The sequence below is a fragment of the Leopardus geoffroyi genome, chromosome A1 (assembly GCF_018350155.1).
Source record: "Leopardus geoffroyi isolate Oge1 chromosome A1, O.geoffroyi_Oge1_pat1.0, whole genome shotgun sequence".
Taxonomy (NCBI): Eukaryota; Metazoa; Chordata; class Mammalia; order Carnivora; family Felidae; genus Leopardus; species Leopardus geoffroyi.
The window spans coordinates 145,244,542-145,268,635 of record NC_059326.1 but is presented as its reverse complement, the minus strand read 5'-3'; the positions used below and the strand labels follow the sequence as shown (position 1 = coordinate 145,268,635).

The 24,094-nt window shown below is 41.0% G+C and overlaps 2 protein-coding genes across 7 annotated transcripts in view; one reads left to right on the top strand and one right to left on the bottom strand.

Moving 5' to 3' along the window:
- The window catches only part of ATG10 (autophagy related 10), a 445,276-nt gene extending 425,383 nt beyond the window's left edge, over nucleotides 1-19,893 (bottom strand). Inside the window, exons 1-2 of one of the 2 annotated variants that reach the window (XM_045497134.1) lie at nucleotides 19,310-19,893; nucleotides 18,074-18,138 (exon numbers count right to left, since the gene is read on the bottom strand). The gene's annotated coding sequence lies outside the window, so the exon portion shown is untranslated. The remainder of the gene's footprint in view (nucleotides 1-18,073; nucleotides 18,139-19,309) is intronic. The other variant, XM_045497135.1, reaches the window with a different exon arrangement.
- Nucleotides 19,100-24,094, top strand: part of SSBP2 (single stranded DNA binding protein 2) — a 313,722-nt gene continuing 308,727 nt past the window's right edge. Inside the window, exon 1 of one of the 5 annotated variants that reach the window (XM_045497122.1) lies at nucleotides 19,100-19,155. In XM_045497122.1, coding sequence (XP_045353078.1) covers nucleotides 19,115-19,155 — 41 coding nt within the window. In that variant the 5' untranslated portion in view covers nucleotides 19,100-19,114. Of the gene's footprint in view, nucleotides 19,156-19,976; nucleotides 20,268-24,094 lie in introns of those variants that run through there. The other 4 variants (XM_045497123.1, XM_045497124.1, XM_045497120.1 and 1 more) reach the window with 4 other exon arrangements.

Here is a 24,094-nt window from a genome sequence, read left to right as displayed (position 1 = left end):
ATTTTAAGCAGTTTTCTTTCCTGCAGAACTTCTTAAAGCCTTTAATATGCAAATGTACATTATGAATCTCTGAGTGGGATATATGATATGCTGTGTTTCCCAAACTTATTTGGCCTTAGAACTTTTTTTCCTTGAAACTTTCTTAAGGGAATATTGGTCTGTGAAACATACTTTGTCTTAAAGGAACATATTTAACTCTTGTGGGTTAGGCATAGGTTCTTATGAAATGACATAGGGGTCTATGGAAAATAGACATTACTGTTCTAGTGGGACAATGCATTCTAAGTTCTACAGCTGCATTTTTGGAATACAGCAGGTTATGAAGTGGACAACAGCATGTAAGAGCCTTTCAGCTATGAACTTTTGTGACTGTCCCAAAAGCAGAGGCAGATGACCAAGTAGAAGGGATATGGGATCATAGGTTAGAAGACCCGGTATCTAGTTTCAACTTTACCACTATTGGCTGGGTATTCCTGAGCAACATTTAACATTGTGCCCTCAGTTTTTTCACCTATAAAATGGAGTGATTAATGATGGTGTTAAGATAAATAATACCTGTTTAACATCTCACAGGAATTTTAGGAGGATCTAGTGAGATGGTAGCATAAAAGCATTCTGAAAACAGTAGACTTTTCCTAGTAAGTATATATTAAAACACCTTATTAGTGCTTAAGTAGCTTGGTTTTGCAATAGGAACAAGTATACAAACCCATAGATAACTTTCAAACCTTTTTCCCCCCAAACACTTCAAATTATTCTCCTCAACCCTGGTAATAACAAGTATTTCATAAATTTGAATTTCATTTTTTTTCTTCTTTCTAGATCTTCTCTCTGGTGAAGGGAAGTGTAGTGGTCAAAAATACAGATCAAGGAAGTAGAAGTCCTCCATTTAATAAACTACATAACCAGTATAAGATAGATCATTGTCACATTTGGGCTTCAAGTGAGACCTGACTGATTTGGAAACAATGCAAGTGGGGCAAAGTCCATCCTCAGATTTTCAGGCAACTTTGGATCCAAAGTTATTAGTTGCCACTTAACATTCCCACTGACAAAAACAGCATGCCTCAATTGACAAAGCCTAAAATATCACCTGTGATATACCATGAACATATCATTTCACAAAAAAGCGGGAAATATTAGTTACCACACTTGTCCACTATCTCTCTCTAGTGGTGGGGCAAAACATGTCACTGGGTCATGGGCAACAACAACATGGGTCTGCTTCTTGGTCTTCTCAGCTTTAGGACACAGAGTGATCTATTAAATTATCACACTGAATTCTGGGTATTCTTGAGCAATATTCAACCTTCCTGCTTCAGAAACTTAGAGGAGGGGAGCTCTGAGTAACCTTTTAAAATATAATTTATCTGGAAGATTCTGGCATGTTAAGCCTGAGTTAGCAATTAAGTTTAATTCCTTGCTCTATGTGTTTGAAATGGAACCTGTTGCAAAAGTGAATGTGCTATGCTGACAAGTATGTTTTTTAAAGTAATCTCCATTGTTTATTACTCTAATGGTAGAAATCATAGATGATTCTAGGCAGGCGAATTATAAAGGCAAACATGCATCCAAGGAAGGGCGCTTCCTACCATAGTCACAAATGCATTTATGTTTAGTGGTTACTTGGGGAAAGGGAATTTCTCTGTAGATAACACAAATTAGCATCCAATTTAGAGGCATTTTCTTTAAATTATCTGGTTGCTTCCTCTTATCAGAAACTGTACTTTGAATACTCCCTTTTATTTTTTTTCACTTTTATCATTTGATGTGAAGAAAGTAACATTTTATGAGCAAGCATGGCTTACCTGGGACTCCTTCTAAATTGTTTTATTATATATCACTATCTTTACTTGTTGTCTTTCTTCTTAAACAAAGGATCTCCAAAAATATTATGCAAATTCATCATTATTATGAATAAATGGGGAACTATTTGCCATTTCATAGGTATAATTTACTCTTGGTTTTATCCACAGTGACTCAGTGTTAAAAAATGCTAACTAGAACCTAAGTACCCTTTACTTCTCTGCTTTAGGTTCTACTTTGGCCACTTCTTTATTTTTTTTTTTAATTTTTTAAACAATTTTTTTTTTGTTTTTATTATTTCTGAGAGAGAGAGAAAGGGAGACAGAATGTGAGTGGGGGGAGGAGCAGACAGAGAAGGAGACACAGAATCCAAAGCCAACTCCAGACTCTGAGTTGTCAGCACAGAGCCCGATGCTGGACTCGAACTCATGAATCATGAGATCATGACTTGAGGTAAAGTCAGACGCTTAACCGACTGAGCCACCTATGCTCCCCCTGCTTTTCTTTAATAATTTTTAAAAATTTTTATTTCTTATTTAAAAAATTTTTTTAATGTTTATTTTTGAGAGAGAAAGACAAAGTGTGAGCAGGGAAGGGGCAGAGAGAGAGGAGACATAGAATCTGAAGCAGGCTCTGGGCTCTGTGCTGACAGCTCAACGTGGGGCTTGAACTCACCAGCCATGAGATCATGACCTGAGCCAAAGTCTGATGCTCAACCAACTGAGCCACCCAGGCTAAAATTTTTTATTTTTTAAGTTTATTTGTCAATCTGTAGAGAGACAAGACAGCATGAACAGGGAAGAGGAAGAGGGAGAGAGAAAAAAGAGAGAATCCCAAGCAGGCTCTGCACTGTCAGCACAGAGCCCAATGTGTGGTTTGAATCACAAAACCTGAAACAAAGAGTTGGATGCTTAACCAACTGAGCCACTCAGGTGCCCCCCACCTTTTTTTTTTAAGTTTATTTATTTTGAGAGAGAATGCATGTGTGAGCACGAATGGGAAAGGGGGTAGAGAGAGAGGGAAAGAGAGAATCCCAAGCAGCCTCCCCACTGTCTGCACAGAGCCTGATGCAGACTCGAACCCATGAACTGTGAGATCACAACCCGAGCCAAAACTAAGAGTCAGACACTTAACCTATCAAGCCACCCAGGTGCTTCCTACTTTGGCCACTTCTTAGCACATGCCACTAGTTCTAGGCATTAGGTTGAATTTTTCAAGAGTGAATTAAATAGCACACATTCCTTGTTGTGGTTAAGGATGGAGAGCAATTGAAACACAGAAATAAGATTGAGAAGAGTTGAGGGAAATAGATTATTTCATCTTTCAAAGACAAAGTTCTGTGGAAGGAAGATTCTTGGTGCTCATCAGGAACACAAACCTCTATGTATGGAAGAATGGGGAGCAAAAGGAATTTCAATTATTTCTTCATGAAATCTGACCCAGAGTTGAACAAAGAGAATTTGAAAGCTCTTGCATATGCCATTTGTGGGGGGCTGGGGGGGGGGGACATCAGTATTTCCCCCATTTCTCTGGTATTGCTTGAACAAAAAGAATTATTGAAATTGAACTTGTTCAGGTTTTTTATAAATCAAAATGTCAACAAATACAAGCACTAGTCTAGTTACAACAAGAGACTGTAGTTTACAGAATAAAACTAACCCTGTTTCTTTTTTTTTTTTTTAAGCTCTACAAAGAACACATTGTTTATTCTTGTGTAAAAACGTCATGTAAAGAAGCTCTCTGTCAGGTAGTCTATTTTTATTTAGTTGTTTCATAACTCAATTATCATGTTCCCCTCTGCCTAATAATTAGCATACGCATAGTAACAAGGCTTGAAAACCTGTTCTTTTCCCCACTGTGTGTCAGTTATATTTCCAGGGTGTTTGGAGAACGGGTTGTGCCTGTGTAGGTGAGTCGTCTTTCCCTGCTGCTCTGGCAGCTTGCCCCCGTGCAGTGTTGAGGGTCAGCTTTTGGAGAAAGTCCCAGCCAGAGGCCTGAGCAGGGACTTCCTGCCATCTGGAACAGTCTGGAGCACAACGAAAGATGTCAGCAAGAAGTGCTCAAATGACTCCTCTCCAGCTCCCTGGGGATGAGCAGTATTTCCCTCAGTTCCATGATTGGGGAAATTTAACCATCACTACCAGTAATTTGATGCACACATTTTGAGCTCTGTATTTGGTTGCCTTCCATGTTCTGGTTTTTCTGGCTGCTTATCACCTTTCAGATACTTTTTCTATGTTTGAGGAATTCCCCATAGCATGAGTCCTCTCTTCCCACCGCATAAGGCCCAAATGCGTTTTCCCAGCTTCTTTTATAGCAATGGCGCACAAGTTACGACCTAGGCTCAGGCAATCCACCTTGCATGTAGGAGAAATTGTTTTGGAAGAGAACAATGAGAGGAAGTAGGTGTCTTACAGAACACATTTTCTGGCAAAAGTGGCAGTGGAGGCTTCTGGCTTTGGAGGGAGGACAGCAATGGAGGTTCTGGCATTCAATGTCCAGAACTAACAGTGAACACTGAGATGATGGAGGTAGGGCCACAAGGGTCTTCTATGGCAATTGTGATGGATGCAGTGTCAAGATCTTCTCTGCAATAATTAAAAAGAATTAAAAAAAATTTTTTTAACGTTTATTTATTTTTGAGACAGAGAGAGACAGAGCATGAACAGGGGAGGGGCAGGGAGAGAGGGAGACACAGATTCTGAAACAGGCTCCAGGCTCTGAGCTGTCAGCACAGAGCCCGACGCGGGGCTCGAACTCATGGACCGTGAGATCATGACCTGAGCCGAAGTCGGACACCTAACCGACCAAGCCACCCAGGCGCCCCAAGAATTTTTAAAGACATCTAATGTAATTGCTGATTAGACACATACAGTCTGAAAATCAAAGCAGTTAATTTGATTAGTGGATTTTTTTTTAAGCTATGACAACTTTTAGGAATGACAACTTTGAAGTGCATTATTTTCCATAGGCAAGTAATATAGTTCGTGAGGAATAAACTCCAAGACCAAGGTGTTTGTGAGAAACTAGTGAGGGGTGGTTACTCTTCACATGTTTTGGGAGCATATTCATTTAGTTTGCATATTGCCATTTACCCATTTCAGAGCTCCCTTCTCCCTCTTCTTCCACCTTCTTCTCAGATCTATATTATTGCTCTAATCTGGTAGGGTTGGATGGACAGACATTCTCTGGTATATAGGAAGGAATGCAGAACCCCACTAGTTGGGGTAGAGAGAGGGGTTACAATGAAAGAGGAAGACAAAGGGGTGCCTGGGTGGCTCAGTCAGTTGAGCGTCGACTTTGGCTCAGTTCGTGATCTCAGTTCGTGGGTTCGAGCCTTGCATCGGGTTCTCTGCTGACAGCTTGGAGCCTGAAGCTTGATTCAGATTCTGTGTCTCCCTCTCTCTCTGCCCCTCCCAAACTCACGCTCTGTCTCTCTCAAAAATAAAGAAACATTAAAAAATTTAGAAAAATAAAAAAAGAAGAGGAACAGAAAAACCCATCCAAATCAATAGAAATATATATATTTTTAAGTAAAGGCTATTTATTATTTATTTTCTAAATAGTTTGCATAATGTAAGAAAAAGTGGTATTTGTTAAGAATAGGTCAATTAGGTTTAAAAATGTAAGTCATTATTGGCCCATGGTAGTGGGTCATGACCACAGCTGACATTATGGAAATATATGCAGGCCCAAAGTTTGAAGACATGCTTGGACAATATTAGTAGGCTCCTTCTTTTCAGGGAAAAAAAAATCATTATAAAATATTTTCTCAGCCAGAATGACACACTACAACTGTATTACTACCGCAACATGACAAATTTATGGAATCTAAATCAGTAAGTTTTAACCATAGAGATAAATTCTGAGGGATGAGGAATTTATGAACTCAGTGCATAGTCCTAAATTATAGGAATTACAATGAAAGATCCTATTTTCTGCCCCTCACTCTGCCATAATGTTGAAAAAGACTGATATTCTAAACTCTGATGAGCCATTTTTTTCTTTAGTCATCCTATTGGCTTTTAAAATTATCTCCCCTTCCATCTTGTACCTTGTGGCATAATTTCAACATGATAGTATTCCTGTTATGAGTACTGTTCAATTATTAGTGACTCAAGCAAAGAGAATTTAAATGCCTTCATAAAGGTCCCTCAGGTAGGCTGTAACTGACTGGATGGAGAAAGGAAACCACAGTTGACTTGCATAGTTCAGGAAAGCTCTACGCCAGTTTCTAATGTGCTGGATTCCATGAAGTGATGTAATTGCTTAGTATATTTTATTAAATCTGTGATTTTCCACTGTACATGTAGAAAGGTAAGATAACAATAACCTCACATCATTTTTTTTCTTTTAATTCCCACTGGTATTTTATTATTAATAAATAATTTTAAACTCAGCTTTCAATTCTTTTCTCATTTTCTCATTTTTCTATAATTCTGAAAATAGCACTTATAAGGGTAGGAGATCTAGAGATATGGTTGAGGTGATGTAGGTATGCAGACTTAGTTCTACCAAGGCCAGGAAGATGGCCTGGTCTGTCTTCAAGCTCTATCCAAACGTTAGTGTGCAGGTGTGGCATCCACAGAGGTCTCCTTTCAAAGAAGGACCTGATATCAAGGGGGAGTGCCAGCATCTTCAGGGGTTGCCTCAGCTGCTAAGAACCACCTCTCCAGAGATCATGTCCTCCCTAAGGCAGCTCTCCTCAGATGAGTGAGACTAGGGCATAAAAGCCAGGCCATTTTGGCAGGGCCACAGGAGATCTCTCTAGAGATCTGCAGTATATTGGCTGAGGCTTTGTAAGGCCTGCACTGGGGCTGGCTTCTTCCTTTACACAATCCTACTTCTTTTTTTAAAATTTTTTTTTAACGTTTATTTATTTTTGAGACAGAGAGAGACAGAGCATGAACGGGGGAGGGGCAGAGAGAGAGGGAGACACAGAATCGGAAGCAGGCACCAGGCTCCGAGCCATCAGCCCAGAGCCCGACACGGGGCTCGAACTCATGGGACCGTGAGATCGTGACCTGAGCTGAAGTCGGATACTTAACCAACTGAGCCACTCAGGCGCCCCATACACAATCCTACTTCTTCCCCTCTCCTTTCATGGAGTTGGTGCCTAGTAAACATGGTGTATTTCATACTCATCTTAGACTCTGTTTTCAGAGAACCTAACCTTCAACAGTAGGCAAGTTCTATAGGATCTGGAAGCTTTTCCAGTCAAGGTCTAAATGATCTAAGCCAGAATTTTGAAATGTTCCTTATCCTGAATCTATCAATGTATCTATGTAACTTTTAAAAAAGATGTTAGTTTATTTTGAGAGATAGAGCACCAGCAGGGGAGGGGCAGAGAGAGAAGGAGAGAGAATCCCAAGCAGGCTAGGTGCCCATCAGCACAGAGCCTGATGTAAGGTTTGATCTCAAGGACTGTGAGATCATGACTTGAGCAAAATCAAGAGTCAGACACTTAACCAACTGAGCTAACCAGATGCCCTTCTGTGTATCTTTTTTTAAAAATAATTTTTCTTTTGGGGAGCCTGGGTGGCTCAGTTCGTTGGGCATCCAACTTTGGCTCAGGTCATGATTTCACAGTCCATGAGTTCGAGCCCCACATCAGGCCTGTGCTGACAGCTCAGAGCCTGGATCCTGCTTCAGATTCTGTGTCTCTCTTCTCTCTGCCCCTCCCCTGCTCATGCTTTGTCTCTGTCTCAAAATAAATAAATAAATAAATAAATAAATAAATAAATAAATAAATAAATAAATAATTTTTCTTTGGTTTGGTTGTGGTTCTAATTTTTGGTTTATTTTTGTCTGTTTGGGAGTTTGTTGGGAGGAATTCTAGGAAGCTCTTTATACATTAGAAACCTGAAGAGAGGGGCACCTGAGTCACGCACATGCTCTCTCTCTCTCTCTCAAAATAAATAAACTTAAAAAAAAAAAAACCTGAAGAAAAGAAATAAAAATGCTGATTTCCCCAACAACTTCCATTGTTATTGAAAAGATGTATTCTCACTGAAAAATAAAGTTGGTTTTATCACATTAAGTAATTTATAGTTAAAGGACTTGTACATGCAGTATATGGAGTAAACTGTCCTTGTCTATGTGAAAGATATGTGAAGATGGTCAAATAGATAATCTTTGCCCGATCTTATGAAATGTATACACAGTAGTCCCAGTTCTCCTTTTTCTCCATCTCTATGTCATATGTGATTCTCTCTTCTCCATTCCTTACTGCACCTAGCTTGGGTCCTTCCTGCATCAGTTACCACCTGGATCCTTGTAATAACCCCTCCACTTCCCTGCCTCCATTGACTCTCCCATCTCTCCTTCACACAAAGGCAGAGTGATTTTTCTAAATTACAAATCTGATCAGGTAATTCCTCTGCCTAAAATCCTCTAGTGGCTTCCCAAGGCTACTCAAGGATTTAAAGCCCAGTCTTTTTCATAGTGCTCATACAAAACTCTTCATGAATCAGTCTTTGCTGACTCGCCAGCTTTATCTCCACAACAGTCTCCAGTCTTCCCACTACAGGCAAATTCCTTGTAGCTTCTGGAATGTGCATGATCTCTCTTCTGCCTTAGTATACGTAGCTCCCATTGTTGAAATGCCCTTCCCTGTGTTATTTTTTAGGTTGTTATTATTATTATTATTATTTTAATTTAGCTAAGCTTTATTCCTTAGTCCAGGCTCCTCTCACCTGTCAAGCAAACTCCAGGTAGAAGTAGTCCTCCATGACCCAGAATACCCAGTGCCACTAACATCCTTCATAACACTTAAAATGCCATATTGAAATATAAGGCTGGTATACTCCTCTCTAGATTATGAGCTCCTCAAAGAAACTTTAAATGTGCATCCTCAGCACTTAGCGCAGTGCCTGGCTCATGGTAAGTATTTAGCAAAGCTTTGTGTCTTTCTTTTAAGTTCTTTACGGTGGCTACTGCTTCTAACAGATTCTTCCATCACCCCCACCTATTGCTTAGCAAAATACTATGTTGCTCTATACTACATACGGTAGGTATTCAATGAATGCTTGTTGAGTGGATGACTATACTGCTACTGTTTTAAGTATTACCATTCTACCTTTAACAAATGCTTAAAAGATTCCAATTACCAGGAGTAGCTTAGAAAAACATTTTAAGTGTTGATTGACCAGTAGAAGTCTCTGAAGATTTTATTTCACTCTAAAGCAGTTGCCTAAACCATGAACTACAAGCTAATAGTATTCACAGGAGAGAGACTTTGTCTATTTGCCTAGACCGTCTGTGATATTAGCTATGCAAATAAATATTTTGATTGTTCATTTGGGAGAAGAGGATTACTTGATGACGGTCTTGAAGTATATGCAGGCTTATTATGAGGAGGAGGATGACTTAATTTTTTTCCCATTGCATTGTCAATTCAATGAGGAAAAGTACTTAACATTGTATTAACAGTTAAAGATAAGAGTTTCTTCACTGAGATTAAGGAACACTGTGGAACATCCTTCTTTGCAGATTTGACTAAATGGCATCAAAATTCTTGTTTTCACCCTTGAATCCACGAAACTTGGAATGACGTCATCACAGTGACCAACTGCAACCAAGACAGAAGCTGTTGAATTTGGCATCACGTTTTCTAGTTACTAAATTCAGATAAGAGATAGCAGATGCATGCTATCAATATAGGACCATCTTGGGCTCTGCTGAAGAATCACAATTATTATCCTTACAGTTATACTCATTTCAGAGATGAGACCCAGGAACTGTTAAGTTCTAGTAAAAGGCCACTTATTATGTGTGATGTAATTATAAGAGCAGAGAATGTCTTTCAAAGGAGTTAAGAATTGGATAGGACTAGGGAAAGTCATGCAAGGCAAGAGGAACTCATAGTACTCATGATATGATATGAAGTAATACAGTGTTGACAGATGTGCCAGGTATATTTGAAAAGTAACAGACCACAAAGGGCACGCCCGAACTCTGAGGAAGAAAACATTCGCTAAGCACGTATGATATGCCAAGCTCTTTGCTAGACCCAGTATGTGCATTTTCTCATTCATTCCTCATTATAACCCTAACATACAGTAGTAACATCTCAGTTTGCAACTGATAAAACTGAGACACTGAGAAGTTAAGCGACTTGGCTAAGATCACACAGCTAATAATGGAGCAGGGAATCCAAATCCAGGTTTTTAGACTGCAGCTACTGGAACTAAAATTTAATTCCAGAAACATTAGTAATCATTTCCCAAAGGCAAAGTAGAAACTGGGGTAGGAATTGTAGGGCTTGAAAGCAGGGAAACATCTTTTTCAACAATATATTCATATATTCATATAAGGCTCATATAAGGCTCAACATGTAGGTATTCTATAAGCGTCTGTGAATGAAGAGGCTGTTTTCAAGGAATATATACTCTGGTAGGGAAGACAGACATGCATAAATAACTACAACATAGTGAAGGCTGTAGGTACTGATGGATCAGATTAGATTAAAATCTGAGGGGAGAGAAAGTTATCCTATAGGCAGTGAGGAGGCATTGAGGTTTTTGAGTAGGAGAGTAACATAATGAAAGCTTATTACTGAAAACTAATCTGCTGACTATGTGCTACTTGTTTCCTTATTGTCAGCAACATTAAGCCACTTGGAACTCTAAGTAAGTTACATCTGTGGAGATACAAAAGAGGAGAAAATACTTCTCTCTCTCATGTCCTGCTCACCAAGATTCTGCTAAATTGATTTAGATGCTGGAACAATAAATTGGAGTAAGAGCAGAAGCCTAAAATCTGAAGGTGTGCTGGTACTCTCTGTCCAATCACTATTGTTTCTAAAAATATAAGGATCCCCTGCATTGGAGCGGTAGGGCAGAGGGCTGGAAAGATTGCATGTTGCAAATATTTAAGTGAGCTAGGATCTGAGGTTACTCATGTATGACTGTTTTATTAGATTCATTCATTTATTTATTCATTCATTCATTCATTCATTCATCCATCCAGTCAGTCCATGAACATTTGTTTAGTGAGTGCTGCTGGGTATCTGGTACTGTTCCAGGTCTTAAGACATAGAGATCTAGTATGAGAAGAAGGATAAGACGACTGCCCACATGGACTATGCAAGCCAACAGAGTAATTCAAATCATGGACATTTTCAAATATGACATGTGATTAAAAAGAAAATAAAACAGAGCAGCAGGAGGAACAGTGACTGAGGATGGGGGAATAAGCACTTTAAAAAGGACTCTTAGAGAAAACCTTTCTGTGGAAATGACATTCCAGCAGACTTAAGTATGAGAAAAAAAAAACAGCCATGCAAAGAACAGAAGGAAGAACGTTCCAGGCAGAGGAAACAGCCAGGGCAAAGGCCCTGAGGTTGAAAGTTAGAGGAAGAGACAGCAGAAGTTGTGGCCTTTTGTTATTAGCCACATTCAGAACTCTGAAAAGCATATCTGAAATACTTCCTTTTCAAATATTACACCACTAAAATATTTTAACAATTAATAATTTGATGATTCTCATTATTAGCTTTCTTCTTAATAACCAATTAAAAATTTCCATCCGAAAAAATAGATACTAAAAATATTAATTTGAGTATAAAATGACAAACAACAAAAAGGAAATAGAGGTCATAGATAATAAGGATGAAGGATTTCAGAAGATCACCTTGAGGAGTGGGGTGGTGGTGACGGTTGGAAATGAAAGGCTGAAAATCATGTACTATTTATTAATTTAATAAATCTGTCTTGATGTCAATGTAATCGAATGTTGCCACAAAATAATGGTCTCCTGCTGCTACATAAATGTTGAGGCCAAGCTCTGATGTTTATTTTCAAGACAGGAGACATTGATCCTTCACTAATAGAATATTACAAGTTTATTTCTATTATGCTAAGTAACCAAAGTTGATTTCATTGTTTGATTTGATGGATGTTGGTGCTGTCAGAGTTCAGAATGGTCTGGGAATAGGAGGCCAAAAGGATGAATTTTTTTCCCCCTAATTAGGCATCCTTGGATTTCATTCTAACATAAAATCAATAAAGGAAAATTTTAGGGATACTTAGTCTCTGGGATCTTTCTTCTGATGCCCCAGGGATTCTAACTATTTGGCACAAGATTGTTTTCCCCTGGGACTAAAGATACTCTAGAGCCAGATAGTGAGTGAATTGGATGGGGGCCCCACCCAATTGGAAAGGCAACAGGAAAAGTGATGAGAGGAAAAAGACATTTACAACAATAGAAGGAGGAAGTGAAGCCAAAAAAACAAAACAAAACAAAACAAAACAAAACAAAACAAAGAAGAGAAAGAAAGGTAACATGAAATACAATAATCTACCAGGAAACAACCCACACTGGGGGGGAGAAAATCCCAAAACAACAACAAAACACAACCCTCAAAGGAATCGCAATCTACTTATTTAGATGCAGGGAGACAGTTTGTGATCATTTCCAGAGGTAGGGCACATATTTATAGTGATCCGGTGACTGGATGGTGATGTGACCCAGTGATCCAGGTCTCCCTTAACCTAAGCAGAATGTGAATTAAAACAAAGATCTTGGTTTTCGGGTTTTATCCACTACAGATCTCAGAGCCACCTAGATCTGGGAAATGTGATTAACTGAAAGAGAAATGAACAAGGTGAAGATTGGAAAGAAGACATGAATTGAGCAATCTAGTAGGAATACAGAGAATATGTATCTCTTTTAAATATCAGAAGAGAAATAGATTCATACCAAATCACTTCTTCTTTTAATATCCTACAATAAGCCAAGGTATTTACTTTACAATAGTCAAAATGGGAGGAAATGATGTACTTGATAAAGTCCAAGGCTGAAATAAAGCAGGGTGTGGCTTGGTGTTTCTGATTTTGCCTAATCAGGATGTTTAGGTGTAAGAACAGAATTCACTGCCGCTTACCATGCTGAAGTAAGATCCCATAAACCCTGCTTGAGTGGTCTTGCCTGTATTTAATCCAACCTGAATTCACAAAGAAGCTTGCATTTCTAGAATTGAGTACATGAAAGAGTAAATATTAAGGGGCAAGAGTGGTTGGAAGGATCTCTGTATTGGATTCTGAGAAGGCCTGAACAGATAGGCTGCATGGATGTGAATTACAATCCCATCATTCACTAGTTGTGTGAACCAGCAAAATATGTGAATAATAAAACCTACCTCTAAGAATTACAAAGATCACTGAGCGAGATACTCTGTGTAAAGCACTTGGCGCCTGGCATATTATAAAGCTTGATAAATATTAGTGTTGTTAATACCTAAGAAGTCTGTGATGTGGCTTGCAAGAACTGAAATTCTTGCATAGTTGAAGTTGAACTATGTAACACTGTTAAGCAGTCAACATTTTTGACTTACAAAAATAGCAGTTTCATATATTTGCAATCTAATATGTTTCCACGAAACTTCCCTATTTCTCTCACCTTTGTCCTTTTGTCAGGGATTGGGGGGAAAAGAATGGGAAGAGGGAAGACAGAACAGGTAAAAGAAGGAATGGAAAGATGGGAGGTTATGTGGTAAAACCCTTTGGAACAACCAACACAGGCTAGAAGCTGCAGAGATGTAGTTCTGTTGCCCATCTCTTCCCCCTCTCCTCCGCCTCCTCTCACAGCCCTTTAGTGAAGGTCTTTAGAAGGTTCCTGAGACATGTATGTGACATATGCCTCCTTGTGCCACAAACAACAAATGCTCCTTTAAAATGAAGAAAACAACCAAACTAGACAACAGAGCTGGTACCTCCTAAAAAGGCACAAGAGCCAAGGCAAGAACAACGGAAGCAGTGCAAGAAAGTTGGGATATGGGGATAACTCTTCCAGAGGGGTGGGTGAAGGTGCCCAGAACTGGATTCTTCCTTGGCCACCCTTCTCTGCAGACTACCTACTTTCATTAACAGAGTGAGCTGTTTGTCTACTTCCTTCCTAGAAGAACCAGACAGAAAAGCCAGAGTAAACGTATACAGTATTGCTAAAGACTCTAATTTCTGGGCACCTCAGCCTCAAACACTGTGCCAAAGAACAATATTCCATGGGTCAGCATCCTTGGCCACAATTCTCCTTAACTCAGAGCAACGAACTTAGCAAAGCAACAACTTTAGCCCTAAGTAGTGTTCATAGGACTATAGACAGTGATCAAGGTTATCCTCAAAGAAGTAAAACTCCCATGAGTGTTAGAGGGAAGACAGGGTAGAAGGTAAGCAGAGTAGTAGCAGACCATATCACAAAAATGTATTCTTTCTTAGCTTTCTTAACACTGGCCCCCAATACCACAGACAACTTGGATCTTAGAAGCTGAGTGAGGCTAATGGAGATTTGCCATGCAGTAGTCAATAGCTCAGCACCATGTGGCAGGGAATCTGTCTATCCTCTGCTTCAAGAATTTAGGTCCAAGGAAAAACACCTGGAGAGTTTGAAAAGCTGATGATAACAAGATTATAGAATTATGTGTCTGACGAGGAATCTGGTTTATACATGTATAATCTAATGATGATGATGCTAACAGGTAGCAATTGCCACCACAGAATACTTACAAATCTCCAGATACTGGAATATATAGAAGGAGCCCAACTGGTTTCAAAGACTTTTTGAGCACACCAAAATAAATAAAATGTAAGTACCTTCTGTATCTTTGACAAGTATACATGACCCTGCTTATTATTGGCAATGGCTATATTCAGTGCCTTTTTTTTTTAATGTTTGTTTATTTTTGAGAGAGAGAAAGAAAGAGCCTGAGTGTGTGCAAGTGGGGGAGGAGCAGAGAGAGGGAGAGAGAGAATCCTAAGCAGGCTCCTCGCTGCCAACACAGCCCAACACAGGGCTCAATCTCACAAACCGTGAGACCTTTACCTGAGCTGAAATCAACATACACTTAAGTGACCAGGTACCCCAATTCAGTCCTTGTCTTAAACATATTTTTAATACAGCTAAAGAGGTTAAAATATGTATCTTAACCCCTTATAGTCAAACTATTTCAAGATAAATAAAATATAATAGTGGAATAATTTATCACCTTCTTTTTTTGACATACTTCGTTGAGAGGACCCAATAATGTTGGAAAATAATGAAAAACAAATGAGTAGTTATTTTTCCCCCTATGTTTCCATTTCTAACAGGAGGAAATGACACTGTCTGGAATGTTCACAGCCTCCTTCATGAGACTGGGGCCTTTGTCAAATCCAAGAGTGCAAAGACATCATATTGGCATAACCTTAGTAGGTGAAAAACCATTGTGAAGATTTAGGAATGCACTGAAAAAATAGTAATACTTTTGAATAAAGAACACTCTTTGGCACACTTTCTATTACATAACTTTCAACATTTAATGACAAAAAGCCAGCCAGTGAACACTGCAACACTCGGGATTTGTTTTGCAAAATGTGCTAAAGTGTGTGAAATTGCAATACATGGTAGCCCCACTTTTTTTCATTTTTCATCATCTTCAGCTTATGTGCAATTTTTTATATCAGGATTATTTTTTTCTAAGTTATTAAATTTGAAATCTTGATGGTGCTAAAAAAGACTAGGCACTCTAGAGATGGAACGGTTTAGAACCAGTAGATCTGTACAGTCTCTCCTAACCCATTGGTAAATGTTTATGTATAGCTAAATTGGGATTTTAAAAATCTAGGGCAATAGGTTAAGAAAACAGTCATTGCCTCAGATTAACTGATGTTAAACCAATAACAGTGTGTCAAATAATGTTAATTTGAGGCCCCATTTCATTTATTATTCTGGTATAAGAGACCACGTTGCATAGTATTACAGTTGTAATGACTCTATTCATTCAATTACTTTGGTACATGGCATGTAAGCAGTTTGTGAATCTAAGCATGCTAGTCTGTTCTGCCTGGGAGTGAAGTTTCATACAGTAGTTTGAGTGACAAACATCTCAGAGCTTGCTCACATTCCTCTGTGGAATAGTCACTTCTGAGAGAAAGAGGTGCGGCTCCGTGGTCTGAGAACAGTACTGTCAGCCAGGAACACAGAGTTCTCATCCTGGAACGAGTTCTGTTCTCTTTATGGATCAGATCATGCTAATAAATCTTTCTAGGACTCAGTTTACCCAGTTAAAAAAGCTGGTTAGGAAAATCTAATTAACAGGTGTAATGACTATTCACAAACAGATATCTGCTAAATGATTTGAAATGAAAAGTGATATGAATGTAAGATATTTTTCATAAACTAGTTTATGAAACAAATTAATAATAGAAAATTTTCGGCCTTTGAAAAAATTACCCCAGAACAAGAAAATTAATTTTAATACATTTCAATGTTTATTTTAATTTTTCTAAACATTTTCTACTCTAAGTGTTTTTTTTCAAGTTAACATGCTAAGTATACTCTGTGATGCAAATAATTAAATTCACCATTAGTTTCTATTTAAACTTAAAGAGGTAGCCTCTTTGTTCTATATAGCAAAGGGAAATCTTTTCTAAAGTTCCATGCACTATAAGAATATGGACATTATTAACCTTAATGTTTTATAGAAAAAATGAGGATCAAAGAAATGCATAGTTAATCTAGAGCAGGGTGGTATACAAACTGCCTATTTTAAAATGATAAAGACTTCCGAGAATAAGATGCAATTTCCAAAAAGAGAAAATTGTGCATTTGTACACAAACAAAACCAGGGCAGGGGAGAAAGACCTAATGATTGAGTAATTGTAGTGTTCTATATCTGAAAGAATAAGAAAAAAAAAACCCCTCAAATACATGTGTTTCATTCTGGTGGCTCAGCTAGTCAGCACTCTCTTTCTCTCTTCCAGCCCCCCCAGATTAATCGGCCTTATGTGTGAGGTTAAAAAAAAAAAAACGATTAACTTCTAAAAAATATATTGTGGTTATTTACAGGAAGACTTAAATCTCCTGTCTTCTCCTTTCTTAAAAATGAAAACAAACAGACAATGGATCTTCAATTCTGTGTCTGGGATCTCAAATTTGGCTGTGAATATGTGTTTCAAATCTCATTAATTACAATATTGGCCCCACGAGATACAGTTGCTGATGCAAAGAACACTCTTTGTACTCAAAATAATTTGAACAAGGGCAAAGAAGCATTTTATTTACATGTGTAAACATTAACAAGAAAATAAAATAGAGATGGTTCAGATAGCTGCTGAAATGTTTTAATGACAATTGATTTGATTACTACTGAAGCTTTAAGGTTACCACGTATAGGGATAGTCATGTTTTCACTTAGTGTTATTTGTTGGATAATAACGTTCTTGTAAAGTTAACTCTGACATTAACTTGGCAAGTTCTGAACTAAGACCTTTTCGCATTTTATTCTTTCTGGATACTAAAACCAACCATATTATTCTGAATTCCACACCCTACTGTGCAGATTTACAATTTATTTATTTCTTAAATATCAGAAAATATGTCATTACTCAAAGGACTTTTCCATGTAATAAATGTGGGTGAAAACCAATCAAATGAATACATTGCAGCAGTAGACAGGAAACAGCTTCTCTTGTTTTCTTTTCTCTTTAGGAAATAGTAAATTAAACCATAGCTATTTGTGGTCTTGTGCTATAAGATCACATGTGGTCATACATTTTCATCCTATTAACAAATCTGTTGGCTCAGTGGGTAGAAAGTAAAGTCCACTGTAAAGATGTCTTAATGCCTTATGTAGGGAGGGTCGTCTGCTGTGTATAGCCACAACCTAAAAATCTTGCTTTGAGATCTGATTGTGTTTATTGGCTGTCTTTAAATGGACACTGAAGAGCATAGTTAAGCAGTCTTAATTACATATAAGAATCACTTGGAGCTTACAAAAAAATACAGAGGCCAGGGTCCATCCACAAAGTTTCTGAGTGAGTTAGTTGGGGGGGGGGGCGGTGCAGGGGATGTCCCAGAAACTTGTATTTAAAACCAAACCAACAAAACCCGACAAAAAATAAATCCTCTTAGGGCAATTCTAATGTGCCATGACTGAGAACCATAGAGAATCCCAACACTAGTGCAAGGATAATAACGAATTTGTTTTTAGATAACAGTACAAAGCCCACTCTTGATCTTTAATGGAAACCTTACCTTAGTCCAGGTGTGGGCATGGATTGGCAGCTGCCATAGCTCCCTCCTTGACAGCATTCTCAAAGCAGTCCCTTATAGGGAGTGTTCTATGGGTCATGGAGCTTTGAGATGCTAATTTTCTGGGTTAAAGCCAATGAAAGTTGATAACTGAACAACAAATTATATATGTTAACTCTGAAGGTAGACTCTGTAAAGAGTGGCAGCCTTACACACATGTGAGCACTTTGAGCAAAAGTTCATTAAAAGAGAGAGTTACTCACTCAGCATCACTCCTTCCCGTTCTTCTGAGTCCATGAATGTCATGTCTCCACCACCAAATCACTATAGTTCATTGTAAACAGAAAGGGGGATTTTGAATTAGAAATGGCAAATTACTTCCCTTGGAAATTAATCAACGTAAGCCTATGTGATTTCTCACTTTCTTCATTCTTCTATGGGATGGATTTTTGTCCTTTTAATAACAGCACTTTTATTTTTCTTGCATCCTTCAATAGTAACTTAGGTCCTTTATTGTTTTTGCCATCTTTTGCTATCATATTCTATGGTTTCATTTAATCCTATTTCTTTTATTCTTCTTTCCTACCTTTTTACACTTTACCTTTTCCAATTAAAAAAACAAAACAAAAAAACTTCTCTAACACTAGAATAGCGGGTTTTTCTTCATTTTTTCCAGTTTTTGATTTATGTTTGGTTGCCAATCTGTCTTCTGAGTCTCTTTATTACTAACTGCCCTTCCTTAACCTTCTGTTGATGTTTCATTCCTATCACTTGCTGATGTTGGTCATAAAGCCCATTTCTTTCCATTCCATTTATCTTTGTATCTCCATAAGCATTTTTAGGGTCCTACTACTAAAAGCTTAAAGCTCTGTGAGAAACAGAAAGGTAGCTTTCCCCATTTAAATCCTATTTCCTTTCCCCTCCCATAGCCGTTCCATGTCTATTCACCCTTTCCTGATGTTTCCCCCAGTCTGACCCCCACCTGCACCCATCTTCCTCTGTCACTCCTTATTTGATGCCCATGTCTTCTTTCTAACCCCATTTGCACTCTGATTTTGCATCCAAGGATCTCCACAAGATAAAGGATGGAGTTCTATCGGGAACCAGATTGTGTTACAGAAACTTTCTGCACATTTACTGAAATGGGATTAGGGGCTTTGATCCAGAAATATTCTCAGGCAGCCTTTCAGCTCTGGCACAATTTTGTACACCTTGAAGGAGGGTTGGGGCCTACTCTGATGGACAACAGCTGAGCTGTCTTTAAAGGCCATCTGGGGCCCTTTCCACTTCAAAGGTTAGGATGAGTAGGCATCACCGACCAAGGCTGGAAAACCAGGCCAGGTGGGAATGCCTGGGGCCCTTTTCTGCAGCATTTCTGGCAAGGGAGCTGTTGCATGGCGTGCCACAGAGCTTCGAGGGTCCCGTGCAGGGGCCAGGGTAGGGGGCCAGTGAGTCCCCAGGAATCACTGGGCCATTTTGGGAGGGGGAGGCTCACCTCTAAAGAGGGGAGGCAGGCCTGAGGCAGGGTGTTCCCCAGGGAAGCAGGGTGCGGCCCCGGGGGCGAGGCGACGCCACCCCAGCGGCGCCCGCCGAGGGCGGGAGGGACAATCTCTACCCAGGAGGGAAGGCGAGACGCTCTGGGTCGCTCAAACAGAAGGTTCAGGGAACTGCGCGTGTGTCCCCTGCCTGCGGCCCTCTGGGAGCAGGGCGTGGTGGGGGGACGGGGGAGGGGGGTCGACACCCCAGGGAGAACGGCTGAGGGCTGTAGAGATCAATCCAGGGTACTGGCGCGGGCTCACAGACAGGAGAGGAGCAGGTGGGGGCTCCCACGAAAGCTGGGGCCGTATGTCTGTCTGTGTACTCGGCGGGCGCCCCAAAGTCTGGGGCCGCCACAGCTCCAGCTCCGCCGGCTCCTACCAGCGATTCCAGGCCGCACTTTCCCCTCCTCCCGGCGCCTTCTCTCCAGTGAGGAGCCGAGCGCGGGCGGCGCGGGGGGAGGGGCGGCGGCAGAGAGAACAGCCAGTTGTTTAAAATCCTTCTAGAGCAGTTTCTAATTCCCCCCTTGCGCCGGGGTTCGGAGGGGGGAGGGGGGAAAGAGAGCGGGAGGAGGGAGGAGAGCGGAGAGGGAAGGAGGGAGGGAACCCGGGAGGGAGGGAAGGAGGGAGGAGACTGCCGCTTAGGCTGTAGCCGCCACCGCGCGCTTCGGAAGGCCGGAGGGAGGAGGAGGCCTGTCAGTCTCGCGCGTTGCCTGGGCGAAGGGGGCGGAGCTTTAGCGTGGGGCGGCCAATAGTGGGGGTGGCTGCGTGGGTCGCCATGGGGACGGGGCTGTTCCCGGGGAGGCTGTGATGGGTTGACAGGTGCGTGACAGTGGGAGCTGCTCTCGGCACAAGCATGTACGGCAAAGGCAAGAGTAACAGCAGCGCCGTCCCGTCCGACAGCCAGGCCCGGGAGAAGTAAGTGTCTCCGCTTCTCACCCACCTCCGCCTTCACACGCGCGCACACACACGCACGCACTCGCACACTCTCTTGGAGACACACAGACCCAGACACTCTCCGCCCGGGGAGAGCCGGGGGTGGGCTGGCAGGGGGAGGGGTACGCGAGGTGGGGGCGTGCGGTGCGGGGAGCGGCTGTTTCCCAGGAGGTGCTCGCGCGGGGCGGGCGGCCTTGGGGGGCTGCCGGCGGGAGGGAACGAGTGTGCTGGGGGGCGGTGGCGGTGCTGGTGCCGAGGACGGAAACTTGTTTGGGTGATTGGGGGAAATAACCTACGGGTTCACCTCCTCACAAAGTAACTTTAGAGCTGGGGTCCGGGGCTGCGGGGACCCAGAGCGCTGCCGAGGGTCGCGGAGGGGGCGGGAGGGGGCAGCTGCGTGGAGGAGGGCTCGCGGTGGTAATGTGGGTGTTTGGAGCGGCGGGCTGGGGTCGGGGCAGGCAGCGCGAGGGGCGCTGCGGCCGGGGCTCCGGCGCCGGGATTTGGGGCCGGGATCGCCGGACGAGTCGAGGGCGGCGGTGCCGGGCGCGCGGCGGGCGGAAACCGGGCGCGGAGCGACCGAGCGGGGCCCCGCGGGGCGCGGAGACGCGCGCTGGGCGCGGAGGGCGTGTGCGGGCGTGGGCTGGGTGGGCGTCCGGGCTTTTTCCAGCCCGCGGAGGGACTGGGCGTTCGTGGTGCCCCGTGCCTAGCGGGACCGGGGTGGTCGGGCGCCGCTGAAGTTTGGGAGACTAAGAAGGACCGAGTTCTTGGGGGAGGAAAAGTGTGCTGGCGAGGAGCGGGATCTGCTGGAGCAGGCTGGTGTTTCTGCCTGTCGCAGCAGACCCAAGTCCGTGGCGGCGGTTGGAGAACTTTTTTTGGAGACTTGCCGCCTCCCTCCCAAACGTCTGGGGGCCGCGGCTGCCTCGGCACCGGGCGGGGCGGCCCCCGAGGGGCGGTGGTCGTGGGGCGCGTGGAGTGGGAGTTGTGTGAGCTGCAGCGGCCGGCGGGAGGAGGTTTGTCTGGGGGTGCGCTAGGAGCAGTGGTCCGAAAAGGGATTTGCCGGAAGGGGAGAAGCGTTGAGTGGGGAGACACAGGTGTTAACTCCGGTGGGAGCCCAGAGGAGGCCTGCGAGAAGAGAGCCCCTCCCGTCCCGGGATGCCACCGTCACGGCACACTGCGAAGCAGAGCTGTTTGCTGCTATTCTTACGTACTTGTAACGGTGATTTGGTTGTTACTAAAAATGAGAGCGAATAGTGACTGTGACCACTGAGGAAGAACCCCTCTTTTCTGTGCAGCAGATCAGTGACTCCCAGTAACCACCTCCACTCTGAGGTTTGAGGCTTATCCTTGTCATTGAACGCGCTCTGCCTTTCCGAGGGGGTTCAGACTGGGGGAAAAGTCTGAGAGCATCTTTCAAGAGCTACTTTGGTTACCTTGCGCTCGGAAGTAGCTGCCTGAATAAAAACCAAAAACTGAGACGACCGAGTTTCTCTCCTTGCTTTGGGGAGTTAGTAGGCTTCTGAAAGTTTCTTTTGCCCTAGGGATGGGAACGTTTCCTAATCTTCGTGTTGGCAGCAACACACACAATTCCTGTAGGATTTAGGGGTGGCAGGCCTTGATGTAGCAAAACAAACAAAATTAACGGAGCGATGCTGGTTTTGTTTTGTTTTCCAGAGGTATTTTCTGAGGAGATAGATTTAGAATTTAGTTGATGTGCCATGAAAAATACAAAAGACAGTATTCTAGCCTTGTTAAGAAATAGCAGTTACTAGAACTTAACTTTTGAAATAACAGCCCAATTTATGTGCATTAATCATTTGGTTATAATAGACCTGAAAAGATAAAAACAAGATGTTTTAATGATTACAGAGTATTGGGATCTCATATTACTGAGAGTGAAGGAATTGAACTGTATTGAGACCTTTCGGGGTGGTTGAATTTCAGAGTCAAAGTAATGATGGATTTTAGTTAGGTTTCCAGGAATAGTTGAATCTAATCTGTATCCTGATAACTTTGTAAAAAAAAAAAAATATTATCTGAGATAAAAATGAGAATGTGACGTATCTGTGGTCCTTTCTAGCCTAATTCTGTGATTCTGCCATGAAAAATAATTGCCACTTTTGCTGTCCAATCTACCAAACTGAACACCAAGTAACATCTACTCTTGTAAGCAAAGTGGTGAGGGTTCTGCTAGATGGTGCTATTTGATTTAAATATGTTTCTTCCATTCATTACAATTGGCAGCAGGAATCCTGGACTAGCTTGCCTTATGAACTATATATAGATGAAGAGGCCACTTTTGGGGAACTGACAATGACTGCTCTGAGTTAATTGTTGTTGCATTAATTTCTGGGTGAACACTGTTTAAATCTAAGACAAACATTGAGGTAGATTCTATTTCATACAATAAACTTAGTTTCATTTTGATGAGAGCATTGATTTGATCTCTCAGTTTCCCCTTTATTATTATTCACTTGGGACTTTAATGGCACTGTTGTACAACGGTGTGCTAACTTCTGAAGATGAGAATCTTGAAGTTGTCTTTAAAGTGGATATTACCAGATTAAAAATAAAACATAAGGTGGCATATTTAAAAGGTACCTGAGCAAAGAAGAGTTCTCTTTTAGTAAGGAAATTAGAATTGTTCTGATCTTAAAAATCACAGACATAATTTGTTTTTCAGTTATAAATATGTAAGTATTTTAATAAAAACATTCTTACAAATGAGTTAAAATGAATAATGGGATGTATATGAAAATACTGGTTTTGTAATGTGTCAGGAAATGCATTTTCTAATGAGTTCATGGCCTGATAGCTGACAACTGCTTATTATATCTTTGCTTTCTCTTTCATTAAGAACCCACTATATGGAATACTTGAAATTAATTTGTAGGTTTTAGATAGCAGGTATAGTTTCAGTATATAGTTCTGAATATAAAAATGGCCAGAGTCAGGTTAATTGTTTATTTTGTTGTTTTAAAGATGGGACAGATCATGTGTATACAAAGATTTTGATTAGGTTTAATTGTAGATGGAGTGATTGAAAACCCTTGGTGGGAGGTGGGATGTTTGTATAGAAATTTAAATTCTGATCCTGTTAGGTCATTTCCCACTTTATCAGGCTTTCTTTGTAACACTGATCACAATTGTAATTAAGTAACTATGTAATTGCTTGCCTAATGTCTGGCTTCCTCTAAAATGTAAGTTTTTTGAGGGCAAGGGATGATGCTTCTAATTTCTTCTCTAAGGTATCCTTGACATTAAGAATAATGCTTTCATATGTCTGAAGCACCAAATAAATACTGTTGAATAAATGAAGATGTTAGACTCAAAGGAATTTCTTTCAGTGTGGAAAAAAAAAAATTATTTCAGTGACCTCCGAAATAGGGACTTTGAAAGTTTGAGTTCTACATTCTCTAGGTTAGTTGTATTTCAAAAATAGCCAGTGGCAACAAAACAGTAATTATTATTTATTTCTTATTCTATGTGCCTGTCGCTGTGCTTGGCGCTTTTTGTATATTTTCTGTAATTCTCCCAACAATTCTGCAACATAGTAGTGTTTTTTGTTTTGTTTTGTTTTGTTTTTAATTAAATAAGAAGACCCAGGGACACATTGCTAGTTGGATTTCCAGCAACGATTTCTCTAACTTTAGAACCTGTGGTTAAAGCTGAAAGATACATTTTTCAGTGTACCAGATTGCCTTCCTGATCTAGGGTTGGATGCTACAGGTTTAGAGAACAGTATTACATAATCATATATAACACACTTTAGAAATTTAATCACATATGAATTCTCAACCTTAGGTGCACCT